Source organism: Zasmidium cellare, assembly GCF_010093935.1.
Source record: "Zasmidium cellare ATCC 36951 unplaced genomic scaffold M409scaffold_7, whole genome shotgun sequence".
Taxonomy (NCBI): domain Eukaryota; kingdom Fungi; phylum Ascomycota; class Dothideomycetes; order Mycosphaerellales; family Mycosphaerellaceae; genus Zasmidium; species Zasmidium cellare.
In genome coordinates, this window is record NW_022986951.1 from 428477 (window position 1) to 449133 (window position 20657).

At 53.5% G+C, this 20657-nt stretch overlaps 3 protein-coding genes across 3 annotated transcripts; 1 reads left to right on the plus strand and 2 right to left on the minus strand.

The window, feature by feature from the left end:
* Positions 1 to 27: 27 nt before the first annotated feature.
* M409DRAFT_64212 (uncharacterized protein) lies at positions 28 to 14053 on the minus strand (the record flags this gene model as incomplete). The annotated part of the gene is made up of 3 exons (XM_033815964.1): positions 28 to 12852; positions 12904 to 13548; positions 13598 to 14053. The coding sequence occupies 3 exons, from the start codon at positions 14051 to 14053 to the stop codon at positions 28 to 30; spliced, it is 13926 nt and encodes a 4641-aa protein (XP_033671382.1).
* A 1566-nt stretch (positions 14054 to 15619) lies between these two features.
* Positions 15620 to 17414, plus strand: M409DRAFT_51530 (uncharacterized protein; the record flags this gene model as incomplete). Its single annotated transcript, XM_033811830.1, has 2 exons — positions 15620 to 16016; positions 16072 to 17414. The coding sequence occupies 2 exons, from the start codon at positions 15620 to 15622 to the stop codon at positions 17412 to 17414; spliced, it is 1740 nt and encodes a 579-aa protein (XP_033671383.1).
* Positions 17415 to 17761: 347 nt separating this feature from the next.
* Positions 17762 to 19201, minus strand: M409DRAFT_51531 (uncharacterized protein; the record flags this gene model as incomplete). The annotated part of the gene is made up of 1 exon (XM_033811831.1): positions 17762 to 19201. The coding sequence occupies one exon, from the start codon at positions 19199 to 19201 to the stop codon at positions 17762 to 17764; it is 1440 nt and encodes a 479-aa protein (XP_033671384.1).
* Between the last annotated feature and the right edge of the window lie 1456 nt (positions 19202 to 20657).

Here is a 20657-nt window from a genome sequence, read left to right on the forward strand (position 1 = left end):
CCGAACTCAATGCTCGCTGACCCGAAATCACACCAACGCCTTCATGCATTCCACAACTTCCTCTTCTATCCTGCCCACAAACTCTCGAATACCATCCGCACCCATAAGCGCGGCATCGGCTCGAGCACCGAATACAATCCCCTTCTCCCCCGGTCCAACGTCAACGAACAGCTGGTGAGGCTGGAGAAAGCTGAAATCCAGTGCATCAACTGCGGTACGTCCCGGCATTGCACGTGGAGACGAATAGTCAGTTGGTACTCCCAACGCCAACGGCTGAAAGAGATCCTTGTCAGACACCTCTCCCACGAGAGATGTCTTGTGCCAGAGCAGGTTGATGTACGCATTGAATGGGACCTGCGTCGCGTTTGGATCAAAAGCCTCGACAGCTGAGCGTAAGCTGCTCTGCTCAAACGGAACCCTCGCACCGAGTATTCGTTGCAACTCTTTGAGGACTTCCAGTACTGGCCTGGTCAAAACGGAAGCCAACCCCAACGGCAGAGTGTTGACGCATGGCCCGGTAACTTTGTCGATATTGTCGAATGCTGCTGAACGTCCGAGCTGGAAGAAGCCAAACAGTGGGCTGGAGGTCTCCGTAACATGAGCAAGAGCCCGGGTGAAAGCCAGAAGCACAACATGATGGGGCGAGATGTTGTGCTTTGACGAAGCTGACTCCAGTTCAGCCACGCTGACTTTAACCCCTTCAGTCAGGGCGAAGCCTTGGCTTCTGTCGACTTCATTCTCTGGCTGCCTCGACGAAGGAATTACTGCCTTTTCGCACCCGGCAAGACTCTCGCTCCAAAACTTCTGCTCTTCGTCCTCGTTGACAGTTTCAGCGGTATTTCTGATCAGCTGAGCAAACGCGGGCCCTCGCTCAATCTCCTCATCTCGGTAAATCGCCGCTAACTCTGTTACCAACCGCGGCATGCTCCAGGCATCGTACAGCGAATGATGCACATACACCATGACCGCATCGCCATCTGTGGCCTTGATCAATCGGAGTCTGACTGGGATATCGAAGAAGTCAGATGGCTTGCGAGCTTCATCGTGAGCTCGATCTTTGACAGCATCCAAGACAGGTCTTTCATCATTGATGACAGCAAATCCGTCTTGATTAATGGCTGAGGCTCTCATGACCACCTGCACAGCACGGTGGGACGAGACAGCCACAAATGTCGTCCTCAGAACAGAGTTGCGCTCCCTCAACTTGATCCACGCAGCTCTAAGCTTCTCAACATCAAGACGAGTTGTGGAACGGTAGCACCAGCCTGGTTCGTAGAGAGTCCTCCCAGACTGAAGCCAACTAAGGAGATGGTACTCTTGACCAGCGAGACATGGCAGTATGTCTTCAACAGCATCTTTATCGGGCCTGAGGGTGGCGAGTGCCGTAGTTTGGTCCTTGAAATTCACAAGCTCGGCCGACTGTTCGACGTTTTGCTTGGCTTTCGTCTGCTGGTTATTCTTCGTCGAAACAATCTCACAGATCCTGCCCAGCATGGCCCCTTTCAGGATATCCGCGACGCTGAGACGAACCCCGGCTTTCTTGCAGCGAGAGACGATCTGAATCGCTGCGATCGAATCAATGCCGAAGGAATAGATTGAAGTGTTGAGGGCGATCTTGTCTGCTGGAATCTGAGCAACATCAGCCATGGCTTTGCGAATGACATCGCCGTATCTCTCCACTGCTTGATCGTCAAACACTTCTTCCGTTGAGGTTTGCTTTGCAGTCTCAACGGGCAGGTTACGGAGTTGATCTGGGAGAGCCGTGGTAAACCGCCCAGGCTGGTCGAGCAGATCGTGGATCGATTGTTTAAAGTGGTCCAGGAGTACTTCAATCTGATCGGGCGCCGCAGACGACAATGCACGAGCGACAAGTCCATCTTCAGTATGCTCGACTTCGAAATTCAACCGATACTCCGATGGGACTGGAGACTTGTCTGATTCGAGGGGCGCACCATATACCTGCGCTCCCCTGGAGTCTGGCTTTTCAATCTTGGAATACACAAAGATGCTGTCGATGAGCTGTGCTCCAGGATCCGAGGTAGACGTCCGCCAATGCTTCTGGACTTCAGCGAGCGATGCATGCTGGTACTCGATTGAGCCTGTATTGACCTCATGCACCCGCTGGACGAGATTCCGGTTCGTCATCAACTGGTCCTTCATTGCCACGCGGAATGGGACAGTATTGAACATGGGTCCAATCACATCGTTCCCATCACCAATTTGACTGTGACGAGCTGCCATGACATGGCCAAAGACGACATCCCTGCGTCCATAAATGCACGCCAGAGCCTTGCCGAATGCCGCTACGCAAACGTCCTTGATATCAACATCAGCTTGACGGAGCTTAGCATCGAGGCTGGATATATCTCCGACGATACGGCGCTCGGCGAGAGTGTACGTAGACTCTGACGACGTTGGCATGGGCGGTGCGCCTTCGTACCCAGAGACTTGGTCCGCCCAGAATTTGACGGCTGGCTTGGGATTCTGGGTGATGGCTCTGGCTGCTTCGTAGAAGGGCGTTGTTGGCGGACATTGCTCACTGAAGTAGCGTTGTGCCAAGCTCCGGTAGAGCATACCGAGAGAGATTCCGTCGTAGATGGCGTGATGAAGGGTGAGGATCAGGACTGTTCCTTCTTGATCCTTCACGATGTGGACACCGGCCAGGGGAAAAGACTGCTGCAAGCGATCGATAAAGTCCGACGTCTCAGTGAGCTGCACCCAGTACTGTCGAGCATCTTCAACCTCAACTTCACACCAGGATGGCTTCTTGTCTTTCCGTACCGCCGCAATCCACGGCGTCTTGGCCTTGGGGAGCCAGTGGAAAGTCGTCCGCAGTACGTCCAATTCTTCCACAAGCGACTCCCAAGCAGACTTCAGTCGAGCAATGTCAATGTCTGCAGTGCAACGAGTGGCATGGTGATGCATGTACAGGGCTCCTTCGGTTGCGAGACTCTGAGCCAGCATCCCAGATTGAAGGGGCGTGCACTCGTAAAGTTCGACATCTTGGCCAAGACCAGTAACACCGTGTGAGCTCAGGGCGTCCGAGAACCCCTTTTGAGTATCTACCGCTGTCTCTTGGATCTTGGTCTCCTCCGAACTTGCCGGTGAAGAGCTGCTCAGATGCTTGCACAAGGATCCAATTCGGTTGTGTCGTATGATGTCCGCAGAAGAAACCTTGATTCCACTATCCCTGAGTTTCTTGGCGAACCAAATGGCAGATATGGAGTCGATACCCAGATGGATGAAAGCGGAGTCCTTGTCGACGTCTTTCTCTGGAATTTCAGTGTGCTTGCTGATGATGGATCTGACTTGCTGCTCGAGTGCCGACCAGTTCGTTTCGTCGTACTTTTCCTGTTGGCCGACAGTCTTCTTATTGTCGCCGTTGATCGGAATGCCAAAGGAGCTAGCAGCCGTCTTACTGTGGTTGATCACAGTATCAATCAACATCTCAATCTTCTCGAGCAACAGCTCAGCGTCTGCCTGTGATCCAAACGTCTCAGTAAAGCCGGCTCGAACAATTAGCTGATCGGCGTTGGCATCTGCTTCGAATTCCACAGCCAGTGGATAGTCAACGCCAATGTCGCTACCATCTTGCTTCAGGACTGTGGAGGCCATGTTGTCCTCAAGCTGAGACCGAATGAATGAGAACAGCGTATCGTACAATGGCCTGTCAGCTTTGGTCCATTTTTGAATATCTCTTGGAGAGACATGCTGGTACTCCAGGCTGCTGGAGTTTGAGCTTTGCAGACCGGTCAGAAGCGTGGCGATTGAAGCGTCGCTATTCTCAATCCTGAGCCTTTGCGGAATGGTAGTAATGCAAGGTCCCATGATCTTGTCTGCGTTCTCGACCGGAATGGTCCGACCTGACAACACATTACCGAAGATGAAATCATTGGTCTGAAGAGACTGCGACATGGCGATGGCAAATGCCAGCTGGAGCAGTGTTGCCATCGTGGTGTTCATCGACGCCGCTTGAGCCTCGAGTACTGATAGCTTTGCCGACAAGTGCCGCTCAGCGTTTCCAAGGACCACATTCTTTGTCGAGCTCTCCGCGAGAAGAAGTGCACTCTCCCAATGATCAAGCAGCGTTGTCCAGTGCTTCTCGAAACTGTTCTGATCCTGAGCGGCAATGTATTCGACCAGAGACTCAACGCTCGGTCTCACCTCTGCAGGCTGCTCGTCATAGAGGGTATGGACATCCTTGATCATCATTTCCAACGAGTTGCCATCGTAAAGAGCATGGTGAACCGAGAGGACAAGGATGTGTCCGCCATCGACGGATACAAGATTCAAACGCATAGGCGGCTTCTCCGTCAAGCTGCTGACAATCTCCTTTCCGACGCCACGCTGAAGAGCTTGTACATCGGCAATGTCGACGTGCGTATTCCACGGCAGCAGAAACGAGTCGGCTTTCATGACGACTTGCAGGAATTTGTCATCTGTAGTTGAAAAGCAAGTCCTGAAGATGTCGTTGTCGCGAACCAGCTTGCTCCAGGCAGCACGGAGGCGATCAACATCAACATCGGCATCCAACTTGAACCTGATGTGGTTCACGTAGGCGCCATCTTCGCCGTCCGTACTCTGATGCAATGATTGCGCAATGAGGACTTCTTGGAGAGGCAAGCATGGCCTCACTGATTGAATGTCGGCAGCGTTGGTCACTGTGGCTAAGAACTGCCTCTCAGTCTCCGCAAGCTCCTCACGAACCTTGACCAGGCTTCGAGAATTGTCCGTCTGTTCACTCTTGGCACTCGCAGCTAGCTGCTCGATCGTCGGGTTCTTCATGACCATGGCGACGCTGCAGTTGTACCCAGCATTTCGGAGCTTAGAGAAGACGCTGATACCGGAAAGACTGTCAATGCCCAGCTCAAACACCGTGGATCCAGCAGTCACATTCTGAGGCTGCTCCTTCAGTACCGAGGACACGATCTGCCACACCTGCTTCTCCGCATCATTCATTGGCCTGTTGATGGCAGCGTTGTTGGAGGACCCATCGCGCGGCATGAGATGGTTGATTGGCACTTCGGAAAAGATCTTGACCAAAAGTTTGTTGTCTGCTTTACCAGACGTCAAAGCCAGTGGGATGTATGTCATCGGGATGATGAGGTCGGGAACCGTCGAACTTGGCAATGTCTTCTGACACTTACTGCGGAGTGTCGTGTTGGCTTCTTGCAGCTCCGAGCGCGTGATCTCAGGAGGCGATCCAGACTTGTTCTTCGAGGAGTTTGCTGCAATGAAGGCCACAAGCTGCACACGAGACAGCTCTGGATGTTTGACGACCAGAGCAGCAACGTTGATGTCGACGGGCGAAGCAGTACGCACACCTTCTGCTACTTCTCCCAGTTCAACACGCTGGCCTCGAATCTTGACTTGGTCATCCTTTCTTCCCATGAAGTAGACGTGATCGTCCAGGCCAAGTTTTACGATGTCTCCGGTCCGGTACATTCTCTTTCCATGGAAATTTTCGACGAAGCCCTTGGCATCCGGCCGGTTGAGGTACCCATTCGCAATCAGGCTTCCAGTAAAACAAAGTTCTCCAGGCATGTTTCGCAAAGCATAATTGTCAGTACATGGAATCAGGATGTGTGCTTGGGAGTCGCCTAGTGGCGAACCAATGTCACGCATATCCGAACCTGGATACAAACGAGCCGAGCAACATCCAATAGTGGCTTCGGTCGGACCGTAGGCATTGATCAAACCCACCCTCTCTGTACCGCCCCACAACTTCTTAGTTTTAGGCGACATCTTCTCGCCACCAACGCCAAGGTAGACGAGATCTGGAGCGTCGTCTGGAGTGAGACCTGTCTGATCCAGCAGTGAGGGCACGAAGGCGCAGTGAGTGATGTGTAGAGACGACAAGGCTAGGGCGAGATCGTCAAGCAACATCGACCGTGGAGCGGTAATTGCAGATATACCATGCCTCCAAGCAAGGAACGTTTCTCCAAGATGAACGTCAAATGCTCGACTTGCCAGACACAACCATCTTCCACGGCCGGCTGTGTCAGCCGTGGTTGAGTAGTCGCAGATGAACTCGGACTGTGCCTCGGAGAAGGACGCTACGTTCAGGCGATTGACGAGCACCCCTTTTGGTTTACCGGTCGAGCCAGACGTGTACAACAGGTAGCAATTGTCACGGCCGTCAGCTTCGATGACTGGGTTCGAAGCATCCTTGGCGGCCATTGCTTGTTGGAAGTCCTCCGCCTCTACATTGACAAGCTGGTAATGCTCGGGGACGTCGACATCTGCAAATCGTTCACCATCGGTAAATACAAACGCCGATTGACTGTCTTCCAATAAGAAAGACTTTCGCTCCGCAGGCAAACTCTCATCAATCGGTAGGTAGCAATTCCCAGACTTCATGATTCCGATGAGGACCGCAAACGAGATCAGTGTCCGTCCAAGGCACATGCCAATCATTCTTTTCGATATTCCTCGTTCGAGAATCCAGTGGGCAACACGGTTGGCTTCTGCGTTGAACTGCGCATACGTCCAGCTTTCGACTTCAACCCCATCAGGTTCAATACTCAACGCGACCTCAGCGCCGATCCACTCTGGGTGAGTCTCCGCCCAGTGCTCGACATAATGAGTAGGAGAAAGCGATGAAGGGCACTTGGTGTCTTTTCGAGGAGTCGTTCGGGATAGAAGCTCGGTTGGGAGACCGTCAGTAAGAGCAGACAGGGTAGATGTATGGTCTTGCACCATTGCAGCCACTAGAGCGTCCAGCTGCCGCAAAAGCAGCTTCTGTTCATCGTCTGTCATGAGGTGACTGGCAACCGCCATTTCGAAGCAAGGACATGGCTCATGATCCTGCCATACGTTGAAGGCAAGAGGATGTTCCACTTGTAGATATGTTGCATCGTCAAGTCGTTTCCAAAGCTGTTTTGAGCCATTCGAGTCTTCCCCACCAGCTGGGTGAAACGCGAACATTGCGGGATAGACGTGTGAGGACGAGCCACGGCTGAGCAGGGTCTTGATGGTTCCAGGTCGGATATTCCTATGGCTAAACGCAGCCTTGGAAAACTTGTCCTGCTCGATGAGAGTCTCCGCTGCTGTGGCTTTGCGTTTGAAGAGGCTCGGTACTGTCGACATCAAGGGACCGATGACATTCTCCAGCTTGTTGTCCATGATACGGTCGGAAAGAATCTCAGCAAAGAGTACGTGGGGGCTCTCGAGGAGATCAGTCAGAACCAGAGCCCATGCCGTGCGCAGGATCGTGACAACCGAAGCCAAGTCAAGCTCCTGGGCCAACGACCTCAGCTTCGAAAAAGGAGTCGTACTCCTGTGGTAGAGAATGCGGTGCTGTAGTTTGGAGTCTGCTTGATCAGCCATGTCCTGCTCACCCGATTCTGCCTCGAAATCTTCGAGTGCGACCTTCCAGAACGATTTGGTTTCTTCGTTGTCGGCATCAATCGCAGACCTTGTAGTGACTGCATCTCGCAATGGCAGACGTTGCGGCGTCTTGGAAGCACGACTGTAGGCCAGCTTCACATCGTCTTCCAAGAAAGTCAAGCTAGGCCCGTCGTAAATGGAATGATGAATCGTAATCATCATGACAGAAGTGCCATCTTTGCGATGGAAGACGTCGACTGCCCAAAGCGGAAGCTTGAAAAGCTGCAGGTGATGATAGTTTGCAATCTCCTGCACACGCTCTCTCGCCGCCTCGTCCACAGAGTCAGAGATCGTGTGCTCCTCCCAGTAAACCTGGGGTTCGTCGTAGACCACTTGCAGATACGACAATCGGTCTTGTGCTGACGAGTCGTCAGGGAGCTTCAGCATGGCTTTTGCAACGAAGCCAACTCGAAGAGCTTCCGTGTTGCGAGCAACTTTAGTCCATGCGCGCTTGAGCTTGTTCAGATCAACGTCTGCCTCGAGTTGGAAGAGGTGGCTACTCCAGTAGGCTTGAGCATCCTTGAAACTCTCGCTCAACAAGCTCTCTTGGAGGATCGTGGTTGGAATGACACTCAGCTCGTCTTGATCTAGATAATTCGAGACTGCACTGTAGTAATGCGAATCGAATCTCTCTAGAATCTTTTCGAGAGGCTGATCAGAATCCCTCTTGGTCGCTTCGATAGTGGACTGCGCGAGCTCACACAAGTCCGAGAGGGTGCGGCATTTGAACGCATCAACCACGGCCAGATTGTATCCGGCAGCATTGATCTTGGGAATGAGTCTGATGGCACCAATTGAGTCTATGCCAATGGCAGGAAGACTGCTTGCAGGATGCAATGAGTCTGTTGACACACGCAAGCTATCCGCGATGATTTGCAACAGATCGCGGTTTTCTGCACGCCATGAGAAGTTTTGATCCTTGAAAGAGCCACCTGAAACATCGTCTCCGCCTTCCCAGGCTGCAAGATCTGGTCCGTGGTAGATCGTCGTCATCGCAGCTCTGTCGACTTTGGCGGAAGCCGTTCGTGGAATCCGTGGAAGCACAATGAACGTGGTCGGAAGCATGTAAGGAGGTAAGACTTTCCTGCCATATTCCCTCGCAACACCAGCTAATTCTTTGGCTGCAGGCGTCGTGAGCGCTTTCACTTCTTCCCCGGATGCAGCGACAGAAGGACAGGCCATGAAGGCCACGACAAGCTTCTCTTCAGCGTCCTTTCGTTTGCAGTGCAAGACTTCAAACTTCTCAATCCTGGCATCCGCCTCCCTCAGCGCAAAAGCGATCTCACCCAACTCGACCCGAATTCCGCCGAGCTTGACAAGATCATCGTTGCGGCCGACGAAGTTTAGAGTGCCATCAGCAAGATGCCTCACCAAGTCACCAGTCAGGTACAGCCTCTGCTGCAACTTCTCGTTCCAGATGAACTTTTTGGCGTTGACCTCGGGTAATCGCCAGTATCCAGGGGAGAGTTGCGGACCTGACAATGCAAGCTCTCCAATGCCGCCGCGTATGACGACGTTACCATCTTGGACGACATATGTTCCCACAGACTGAAGCGGTACTCCCACATTGGAGCTGTGATATGTGTCAGATTTGCCCGTGAACTGCCGCAGTGTCGAGACAACAGTCGTCTCTGCTGGGCCGTATGTGTTGTAGGATCGCATGTCCGTTCCCCAGTCCGCAGCAACAGCTTCAGTCAGCTTCTCGCCGATCATTGTCACAACCTCCAATGTCTTGATGTTGCTCCTCGCAACGGTAGCTGAAAAGGCTGGGGTGAGGTGGGCATGTGTCGCTTTCGTACCATTCGCCAATTCTGCAAAGTTCTGTATCATGATCTGTCGAGTGCTTGAGATGACTGTCCCACCAAGCGTCCAGGTATAGAACAAGTCTTGAACGAAGACGTCAAAGGTGTACTGAGAGAATTGCATGCATCGGACAACGCCACCGCTCACATCTGAGGGGATTGACTCAGCCAAGGCGTGCATGGCGGTGGCGCCTGCCTTGTGGGTGATAGGAACTCCTTTCGGCAGGCCGGTGGTACCACTGGTGAAGATGAGGTACGCCAGGTGTGATGGATCTCGGTGGACGTCGAGATTCGGTGCCTCCGCCTGCGTTGCTTGGGTCTCGATGTCGGGTAAGTCGACATTCAAAGTTGACACGCCTGCTGGAATGGCCTCTTTGCTGACGTCTGAGGCGGTAGGGGACAGTAGCAATAGCCGGCTTCCTGTCCTTTCCATGATGGCATGCTGTCTGGCCGGTGGAGAGTAGGGGTCAATTGGACACCACCCAGCGCCAGCGAGTAGTACACCAAGAATGGCCACGTAGAGCTCTGCACATTTCTCCATGCAGATCATGACCGGCTCATTGGTGACAGATTCATAGTCATTGATGATTGTTGAGGCAAACGTCTTTGCCAAGGAGTACAATTTGCCATACGTCCACTCAATGTCGGGCAACGACCCGTCCATAGCCTGCCTGAAGGTCAGAGCAGATTTGTCTGAATTCTGCAAAGCATGCTTCTCGAAGGCAGCATGAAGAAGTAAGTCCGACTCTGGTAGGCCCGATGGATTTTCCGAAACCACAGGAATCTGCGACAGCACCTCGTTATCGACAGCGAATCTTGCATCAATGAATGAGGCCTCTGGATTTTCGCATAGGAAGCTGACAACGTTGTCAAGCTGCTTCAGCATGGCTTTTGCTGCGGCTGGGTCGAGATGTTCGTAAGTGTATGTGCCACGAAGTCGCAATGGCCCAGTCTCGGTGGGCCAGACTTCGATCATGATCGCAAAATCATGTCCCATGGGTGGATACTCGATATTGTTCCACAGCTTGCTGCTCCCCACCGACTTGTCGAAGGCTTGAAATGCGAGCAGCGTATCGTAAGGCAGGGTGCCTTCTGCAGTGGTCAGAGAACTGAGAGGAATGTGGTGGTAAGGAAGACCCTCAGCGTTCTTCCTTGTCAGCTGTGACATGATCTCCCGTGCGCTTGCAGTCGAAGCAGAGATTCTGCTTGGGCTCACGACAAACGTCGGTGCAATGCAGGAGCTGAGATCCTCTTCCAGGCGATCGGACACCACACTGCCAAAGGACACATCGGCGGTCGAGCCAGTATAGGCGAACAGCACCGTTGCCCAAGCAGCCTGCAGTATTGACAGTGGCGACACTGAAGCCTTCTTGGACGCTTCAGAAAGCTTTTCCAAAGTGATACGACCAATGACCTCTTCGACAAGTGCATCGGGTGTCTGTGTCTCTGGCTTCGATGCAGAGACGCATGGGAAGGGGATCGGCTCGAAATCCTGGAACTCTGCCTTCCAGTACTTGACGGTCTCATCGTTTGCCTCTGAAAAGTGCTTCCTCACCGCGTGCGAAATGTCGGTCCGAGTAACGAGTGGGTTCCCAAGATATGCATTTTCCACGGCTTGCAGGAGGAGCTCTAGAGAGCCACCATCGAATACGGCGTGGAAAAGTGAGAGTAAGTAGGCGGTTTGAGTTGGTGATCGAATGACCGAAAGCCGGAATGGTGGCTTGTCTAGGGTGATTGACGATTCACTTGCAGCTTCCGCCTGCTTCAAGGTCTCGTCCCATTCGTCGGCCGATGAAGATTCAAAGTGTTGGACCTCGAAGGATGTAGCAGCAGCTTTTGGAGCCAGTATGCACTGACCAAAGGGCGCTAGCTCGTCGTCGACAGGAACAAAAACAGTTCTCAGGATCTCAGGCCTGGCGAGAGCGGTTCGCCATGCTTGTTCAAGCTTGGCGGTATCAACACGCTTCGACTGGTAGTAGACACTGTGGTTGATGTACTTCTTGCGAATGGAAGTCGTCGTCTGCCTCGAGACACTTCGAAGGAAGCTAGCAATCATGCCAGACTGTGTTGCGGTAGTCGGTAGAACTTTCTCGATATCCGTGGCTGCGATACCTAATGACTTCGCAGACGGCTGTAAGTGTCGACTGCTGAACTGGCTCAGCTTCCCATCCCAGTCAGCCTGTGGCAGCCTTGACGATCTCATTTCACCCTGTGAGCAAGCCTGCGCAAGGCCTTCAACAGTTCGGCTGCTCAGGACCCCCGCAACGGTGAGATGCGAGATGCCTTTCTCGCGAAGCTGCTGGAGCAATCGAACTGCTCGGAGACTGTCCAGTCCGAGTGAGAGAAGTTCGGTGCTGGGTCGAATGGCATCGGGCTCAATATCGCTAATTGCAGCAATTGATTCGACAACAGTCGACATGGTAGCAGCGTCCACCATACTTCTAGCCAACGCACTATCATAGCCAGAGTCTGACGAAGCTGCCGATACGTCTACGGTATCCCATTGCTCTTCGATGATAGCACCCAGAGACTTGCGGTCTGTCTTTCCAGACCGTGATCTTGGCATAGATTCGAGTACAAAGTATCGTGAAGGCTGCATGAACCGGGCCAGTATCGTCTCGGCTGACTTTCGACAGTCTGAGATGAGATCCTCGTCGGGTTTTCTGCCGTCTGACACGATGCATGCAACAACTTGTTCACTGCCTTGCCCGACAGGACCATGCTGATGCACGACCGCCACGGTGTCAATGACACCAGAGGTAGTCGCAATCGCAGACTCAATTTGACCCAGCTCAACTCTGCGACCACTGAGCTTGACCTGGTCAGATGTCAACCTTCCCAAGAACTCGACGGTGAGTTCTCCACTCTTAGTCTTGACGACGCGAGCACGATCTCCGGTGCGGTAGAGTCTACCATACTCTGAACTAGAGACGAAAGCGGCCGCCGTTTGCTCTGGGCGGTTGAGGTAGCCTTGGCTGACTTGTGGCCCCCCAATGGCCAATTCACCCGAGAATCCAATTGGCACAGGAGTCGGAGAACGAGAAGACGGGTCAATAACAAGGATGGAGCAGGCGTCGATAGGTTGGCCAATGATCGAGCCACGCTCGTCGGAGGAGAAGTCTGGCACGATGTTGCAGTTGATGGATGCTTCAGTCGGGCCATAAGCATTGAGTAGCTTCCTCGAGCGCTGAAGACTAGGAGTATGGCTCGACGATGGGGAATTGCTGGGAGAGTCGGATGAGAATTTTTGAATGACCGTTGGCGTCAACTTCTCTCCCATTGTCCAGAGACTCCGCAAAGTGGGCACCTTTTCTGGTCGCAGTACACTAGCCATGCTGGGCGTTGCCATCATGATGTTGGCCGACAACTGGTTGATGGCATGTTCAGGGTCTGTGAGGAGCATATCTCTCGGTGCACCGCACAGAGTGCCTCCGGTCCACCAGGTAGTGAAGATTTCCATGATTGAAGGGTCGAATGTGGGAGCGGCGAATTGGAACCAACGGAAGCCATCCTTGAAGAAGGAGGAAGGTATGAATCTTGAGTGCGAAGCAATTGAGCATGCTGCTGCGTGGTGGTGAATCTTCACACCTTTAGGTTTTCCCGTCGAACCACTTGTGTACATGATATAAGCCAGGTCAGTCTCCCGGATTTCGGGAAGACTCTGGTCAATAGGGGGGCGTTCCAAGTTCCATTGTCTGATGAAGTCCTGCACATCCAGACAAGTAGCAAGCTCATCGTCGTCACAGTACCATGCATCCCACGGACGGCCGCCCACTTGAGGCCCGTTGGTGAGGACGAGTGAAGCCCCTACTTCTTCGACGATGCCCCGAAGCTGCTCAGGAGGAGCATCGACCGGCAAGGGGCAGAACGCAAATCCAGCCTTCAAGACAGCCAGCCAGCAAACGTAAAATGCGGTGGAATTTGACATGTACGCAGGCACTACGGCTGAGCGTCCAGGTTGGTCAGGGCGAGTGGGAATGTATTCCCGCAATCTATGTGCAAAAGACGTGGTCAAGTCATCCAGTTCGGCATAAGTAAAGACCTCGTCCACGGACTCGGTGTGAAAGTGTAGTGCAGCTCGGTTTGGCCAACGAGCAGCAGATCTCTGGAAACCGGCATGAAGCAATCCATCTGGTAGAGTGCTCTTGCCAAGTTGAGAAAGTGGTGGCGGATGCAGCAGAGGTGGATGGTTCAGAACCGACAGCTTCGTCTCTGCGTTGGTCCCGCTAACGAGTTTCCTCGATAGACGCTGGACAAGAACATCCCACGCTATCTCTGCGAAGGTGTCGTCCAGGTGGGCAGAGTCATAAAGCAGTACCAGGGTAAGTTCTGTGGCATGGTATTGTACCACAAAGGGCTGAAGCATTGGTTAGCTACTCATCACAAGTCAGTTTATCTTCACTCACGCAGTCTAAATTTGGCGAAAAGAGAACACATTCAAAGTTGTCTGGATCGGCGAACAACTCCAGTCCAAAGTCAAAGCCAACATCCACATTTCGCTGTGGGCTGGTCTCGACGATGCATCCATCCCCGTTACTGCTCTCGTTTCCAGCGGCAGTCTGAGGATCAACCACAGAGGCATGCACTATTTCAGGCTTTGCCACTGCTTGTAGGTCGTTCCGCAATGCAAATTGGAAACACACTTCGGCGTCTCCAGTAAAAGATGCGATGAAGCAGGAATAGTCTCGCAGCAGTGCAGCCTTGCCTTTCGGCTGGGCTGCGGGATTGCTAGCATAACTGAACTGTCGTCGTCGGTATCTCTGCTGGGCTTCGGGGCGAGATCGATCCTGCGATATGGTGGCAGCGAGAGTATCTAGTCGTGGAAAGAGGGTAGGCTGTATTGAGAGAGGTGAGGTCGCCATGTTGTGGCACGGCGGGCGGGACGCCAGCACAGTGGATAGGGTGCGGTGGAAGGCTGTCTGAGGACGAAGGGAGATATGATTGACGCAAAGCCAAATCTAAGGGCAGGCACAAACCGAACAGGTACAAGTCGACGGTACCTACCCGCAGGCGCACATGGGAAGCAGCAGCGACGGTGAGACCTTGGACAGAAACACATGACCTGGAGAATGGCCCTGTCGTTCGATTCGACAGCAGCCAAACACGGCCGCAGTCGGCGACGAGGCATGGGATGGACAGCCGTCGGGATGGGCAAAACAACGACAGCGCAGTAGTTGGTGCACGTAGGTGGTGCTGATGGCGTTACCTAAGCATCGGGGTTGATTCATTTCAGGTTCGATCGAACGAATAGTGCAACAGGGTCTCGTCGACTTCGACCGGCGGGTATTGTTCGTCAGGCAGGCAAGATTCGGACGAGAAGGCGCATATGCGATTCCGAGCAGACTGGAATGGTGGGCGGGTGGGCGGTGGTGATCGACGGTGTTTGGTGAAAAGGACCCTAGAAACTCTGGAAGAGCTTGCTGCAACGAGGTCCACTGACGCATTCCATGATGGGGCATTCCATCTAGCGCTGGTCGTAATGCTGCAGTTGAGACGAGCCTTCGCTCTGGATGGCCTTCTCCCGCTGGACCAGCAAACTCTTCACGTCTCGCGGCCCCCAGATGAGGTTCGATTATAGTTATCGTCACGCGTTGAATCAGATAATCTATCCGAGCATCCTGGCCGCCTCCGTGCTCGCCGTTGGCGGTCGACCCATCTTGGCAAGCCAGCCCGTGCAGCCATCCGTGTGTGGCGTTTTTTAGTGCCTGTCTCCAGCAAACATCTTGGGCTTGTGGCTCTCCTGTGGACTACCCCCGGCAAACTGATCGATCCTTTTTTTCATGGTGCATCTCCGAGCTCTGTCCTTGCCCAGTCTCTGTCCCTGCAGCTCCCACGGCCCTGCCAGACTGGCAAACACGTTCTTCACGCCTGTATCGATGATGGCGGTCTCCGTACCTGAGTACATATGCCCACGGCTGTTCGGCCATTCTGCAGTAGTGCAAGCCTGCGTGCAGGGTGACGTCGAAATTAATTCCTCATCATCCAGGCGCTTGCAGCGTCCGATTTGAACATGTTGAGGCTATTGTGCGAGCATCGACACCGCCGCCGACGATGATGTGACGTCGACAGCCGGCGATTTGTGTTGCATCCAGCAAACCCTCCCACCCACGTCTTCACTGCTGCGTGCGTGATGCATATGCCGGTGTCGGCCTATCCTTGTAGTCCCACGCAGCGCAAACCGCGGTTGTCACGAATGCCTCAGCACGCGCGCGTTACGCGAGGCAGACGACGAGGGTGAGGGACAGGAGGGGCCCGTGGCATCGTCGAGGACATCCGGCTCTGTTGTTCGCTAGAGACCTGCCGCACCACCATTGGCTCGCTCCAGTGTCCCCTCTTGCGCTGTACAATCTTATCTGATCCTGCTCGTTGTGTAGTCGTTGCGGCACAGCAGTGACATATTCGTTTCAACTCTCTTTCATCTGCCAGCCATGGCCACCACTCCCGCTACCATCATCGACGACTTGAGCGACATTCCCAAGTACTACCCCTCGCTCTTCCACGGTCCAGCAGATCCACCTCTTGTAACTCTCACCCTCGGCGAGTTCCTCGATGCACAGTGCCGACGACATGGAGACCGTGAATGTATCGTCATCCCCTGGAATGGAGACCGATGGACCTACGATGATCTCCGAGACCAGAGCTTGAATATTGCCAAATACCTCCACGCGAGAGGTATAAAACCTGGTGATCGAGTGGCCATTCTTGCCGGAAACCGTACCGAATATGCCTCTGTATTCTTTGCTTGCATGCGGTTGGGGGCAGTTTTGGTCATTTTGAACAACACATACACAACTCCCGAGGCGGAGTATGCTCTCAACTATACCGGTAGGCGGGCTTGATGTCTCCAAATGAGTCCAATGAGGCTGACTTTTCCTTGCAGAGACCAAGGTTCTTTTCGCAACTCCTTTCATTGGCCGTCAAGACAACCGAGCAATGCTCAATCGATTCAGTAAATATGCCGGGCCGCTACCGAAACTCCAACAGATCATCTTGTTGGAGGGCAGCCTCAACGAGCTTCTCGATTACCACACCGCCGTGCGAGTTGGTGATAGGTTGCCAGAAGGTCCTGTAAGGCAACTTCAAGAGAGCATAAGTCCATACGAGACATGCAACCTGCAGTTCACCTCGGGATCCACGGGGCACCCCAAAGCAGCAATGCTCACCCACCATGGACTTCTCAACAACGCCCGCTTCATTGGCGACCGTATGAGCTTGACAGAGGAGGATGTTCTGTGTTGTCCTCCACCACTCTTCCATTGCTTCGGCCTGGTGCTTGGATTGCTTGCAGTCATGACGCACGGAGCGAAGATCGTATATCCTTCTGAAGTGTTTGATGGACCATCCGTCTTGCAAGCCATTACCGACGAGAGCTGCACTGCGGTGCATGGCGTACCGGCCATGTTTGATACCCTGTTCAGTCTGCCTAGGCCAGCCAACTTCGATTGCAGCCGGTTACGAACAGGAATCATTGCTGGAGCGCCAGTCCCTCGACATCTCATGGAGTTGCTCGTTAATGAGTTCGGCATGACCGAGTTCACCAGCAGCTACGGCCTTACAGAAGCATCTCCCACTTGTTTCAACGCCTATGTGGACGACTCCATCGACCGAAGGCTCACCACGGTAGGCACACTCATGCCCCACGCCCACGCCAAGATCGTAGACAGAGAAGGACGCATCGTTCCAGTGGGTGTTCGTGGCGAACTCTGCATGGCCGGATATCAGCTCCAGCAAGGCTACTGGCGCAACCCTGAAAGGACTGCCGAAGCAATGGAACGTGATGAGAACGGCGTGCTATGGTTGCATACCGGTGACGAAGCCGTCTTTGACCAGTACGGCTATTGCAGCATTACAGGCCGCTTCAAGGATATCATCATCCGAGGTGGCGAGAACATTTATCCGCTTGAGATCGAAGAGCGCCTGGTGGAGCATCCTGCCATCGAGCGTGCCATTGTCGTTGGCCTGCCCCATCCGAAATATCAAGAAGTGCCTGCCGCCTTCCTGCAACGAGTCGAGAGTGTGCAGAATCGGCCATCAATGGAGGAGATCCAGGAGTGGACTAGGAAAACCCTCGGTCGACACAAAGCTCCCGTTCACGTCTTTTGGTTGGGCGAAGATGGAGTAACGGCAGATGTTCCCATCACTGGGAGTGGAAAGATCAAGAAGTTTGAGATGAGGAAGATAGGACAAGAGCTGTTGGCTGCGCAGCCCAAGGCCAAGCTTTGAGTTGGGATACCCTGGAAGGTTCGGAGATTCATTGTTGGACCGGAGTGTCGCATTGAGCGCAAGGAGTTGGTGGTTGATCATTGTTCTGTATGACCCCATTACCTTGAACTCATCAAGGTACCATTTTGCATGAGAGAAGTGAAGATTGGTTCCAGCTTGAATCGCAACTTCCTTCGTTGAGATAGACTGTGCCGCGTACCCCTCACCTCAACCCCTGGCATGTCTCCTGAGACGATAACAAAAGTCTAATTATAACGTTTCTCCTTCGGGGTTCAAAGGGCATGTGATTGATAGATAACTAACGCCACAGACACCATACACCACCACAACTCTATTCTATACCTCACCTAAAACATGGCTCGCTCGCCGTATTGCTGCGAACTTCGCTGCTCGGGCTCGGCCTTCTTATCGACTTCCATCTCCCTGCAGATGCTCTTCACCGCCCTTCTAGCACGCTCTGCCATCCATCTGAAATCGTCAGAGCGAGCATTGCGGTCTTCCAAGGATCCAAGCAACCACATGCCACATCCAGGCACCAGAGTGTCTCTGCGGAAGTTGACGTGGTACTCGCGGTCCACACTGACTGCTCCGGCGTCGAGCAAGGCAGCAGGAACATCCACCAGCTCTTTCGAAAGGCTGAAGTTGTATCCTGTGGCAGCGATGACAACGTCGAATGCTTTCCCCGAGATTGAAGTCTCGCCAGTACGCGTGTTCTTGACCACCAGCCGCACCCTTTCCCCATCCCGCTGAGTCGACACAACCTCAGACAGAGCCTTCATCTGGAACCTCCATTTGCTGGAATCACGCTCGTGGATCTTCTGTGTGTACTGGGCCTCGTATAATGCCTCCAAGGTGTGCAGGTCGACTTTCGGACCTTGGACGCCGCCCATCTGTTGTCCATGCAGACGCTCGCGGACTTCAGGGGGCAAATTGCCAGGCATGGATTCAGTTCGCTCCAACATATCCTGGACGCTATGTGTCTCGTCGGCCGGTCGGAGTGCAGAGTCGGGATAGAAGAGTGTTGCGGTGTGGCTGCCTTGGCGGGCTGACGAGAGGTGTTCAAACAATTCGGCTGCTTCTTGGGAGCTGCCAATGACGGCGATGTTCAAGGACTGCTTGACGGTGTGGAGGTTTGAGAGAAGGCTGTTGGTAGCGCTGGAGTGCAGAACAAGAGGGGCAGGAGAGAGAGATTGCGGAATGTATGGCTGAGAACCAGTTGCGACGATGACTCTCTTGGCCAGGATCGTTGATGGCGTTGACGAATTATTGCTGCTGAGAAGCTGGATAGACCACTGGGCCACCTTGTTCTGGGATTTGGCCTTAAGAGGGGAGATATGGGTCGCCTCCTGGCCATAATGCACCCATCCGAGATGTTGGATTTGTCCTGCTGCCCAGCGGAAGTACTGGCCCATCAGTTGGCGAGAAGGCTCCAGCCGAGAGTTGTTTGCGAACCGAATGAGCTGGTTTGTGGCGTGCAAGAAGTTCATGAAGGTGTAGGCGGATCGCGGATTCTGAGTCGTAACGAGGTCTCGCAGAAATGAAGAGCCCACTTGTCTGTCCGGCAAGACATTTTCAGACTGCCATTCCCAGCAGCTGTTGCGTTCGACGAAGAGAACGCTGGCAGAGGTATCTTGGTCGGCGAGGTTGACGGCAAGTGGCAAGGCTGTCTGTCCGAAGCCGACGCATACCAAATCGTATGTCAACGGCTGCTCGGTCTGCTTGGGTCTCCTGTCGAAAGACCTCTGCTTTGAGACGCCCTTCTTGGGTTCGTGTGTGTCCAAAGACATATCGCTGGCTCAGTAATAGGTTTTGGCTTCGCTTTGCAAGGCGATCTTCCTGCTAGAAAGTTTGCAACGAAACGAACAAACAGCACCAGTGCGGCCGACTGATACGGTACGGGTCAACACGCAAACGACACTTCCTTCTTCTGAAGATGTGGTGGTGGCTCTTCCGCACCTCGGCCGTGAATGTGACCACTTCTCGGACCACCTCTTCACAACAAGTGGGATACAAGCCACAAGAACGGACTACCAGCTAGTTTGTGCCCAACTTCATCGGCGACATGTGTCCGCAGACGGGGCAAAGTCTCATGCAACGAGGTTGTGCTGCTGGTCGATCTGCCTGCTTGCTCGGTGGTCGTCCGCCTGTGTCTGGAACATTTTTGGTGTTGCAGGCAATGATGCATCCATGCAGGGCCCACGCCAGCTTTGCCATCGCCTCGATGCCCACAAGCAGGGTAGGGCGCCACGCATGCACGATGAACGGGGCCATGCACGGGTTGTTGTCCACGCCAGGCAGGTACACAAATGCTCGTACTTTTGTGTAACATTGGACAGTCCACTATCCTGCTCTAGTTCTCACTCTCGCCTGCAACTCTGTCGATCCCGTTGCGAGCAAAGGAATTTCTGTCGAGCAGAAAGTGCGAATCGTGCTCCACCTCCGAAGTCCACAGCAGGGCCACATCCTCACGCTAATAAAGAGCGCCGGCGGCGTCATTGAACGTGCGTGGCATGTGAAACTGCAGTAAATCCGACGGCGTGGGTAGTGGGGCTGAACAAGGCAATTTTTTATCAATCTTATCAGATCATACCAACGTCCTCCTAATTACCGGCCCTTGTCTGAACAGGCAGGTGAATGTTCGACTTCGCCAAGATGAAACGTCGACGAGAATTTTCTGCTTCGCTTTGCAGCACAGTGGGCGGCTAACACAGTGTCCCTCGGAAAGAGAGCCGACGTCGGCGGTGGTGTGCAATGCCTCGTTTCACTCGGGGGAACTTCGCCCATGATCATGCTTCCTGCCAGATCTCCAACAGCTCAAGCGGTCCTGTCCTACTGCACCGCATACGATGTTCGTGATATTGCGTGCTCTTGATCAGTCCAAGACGCTGCACAGTCACACAGGCTTGTGGCATGGCCGTGACCATGGTCATGTTGTCCTGTCCGAGGAGACTTCGTCATGAAGCTTGTACCTTTGTAGCCCCCTCTTCTTCGTTTGCTAGGCGACTGAAGATCTGCAGTCGGTTCTAAGGTTCTCACTTTCTGACGAGCGCCTTGATCAGCGCTGCAGAACGTGCAAATGAGACTCGATGTCGTAATGATCGAGGAGCATACTGCTCGAATCGTTGCCAAAGGGAGAATTTACGGTCCTTGGTCTCACATCGATCGCATCACAGTCGTTGAATGTTACGGGGTAGTTTTCCAGGCCTCGTGCAAGCCAACGCTGCCGTAAGAGATTGTGCTGCA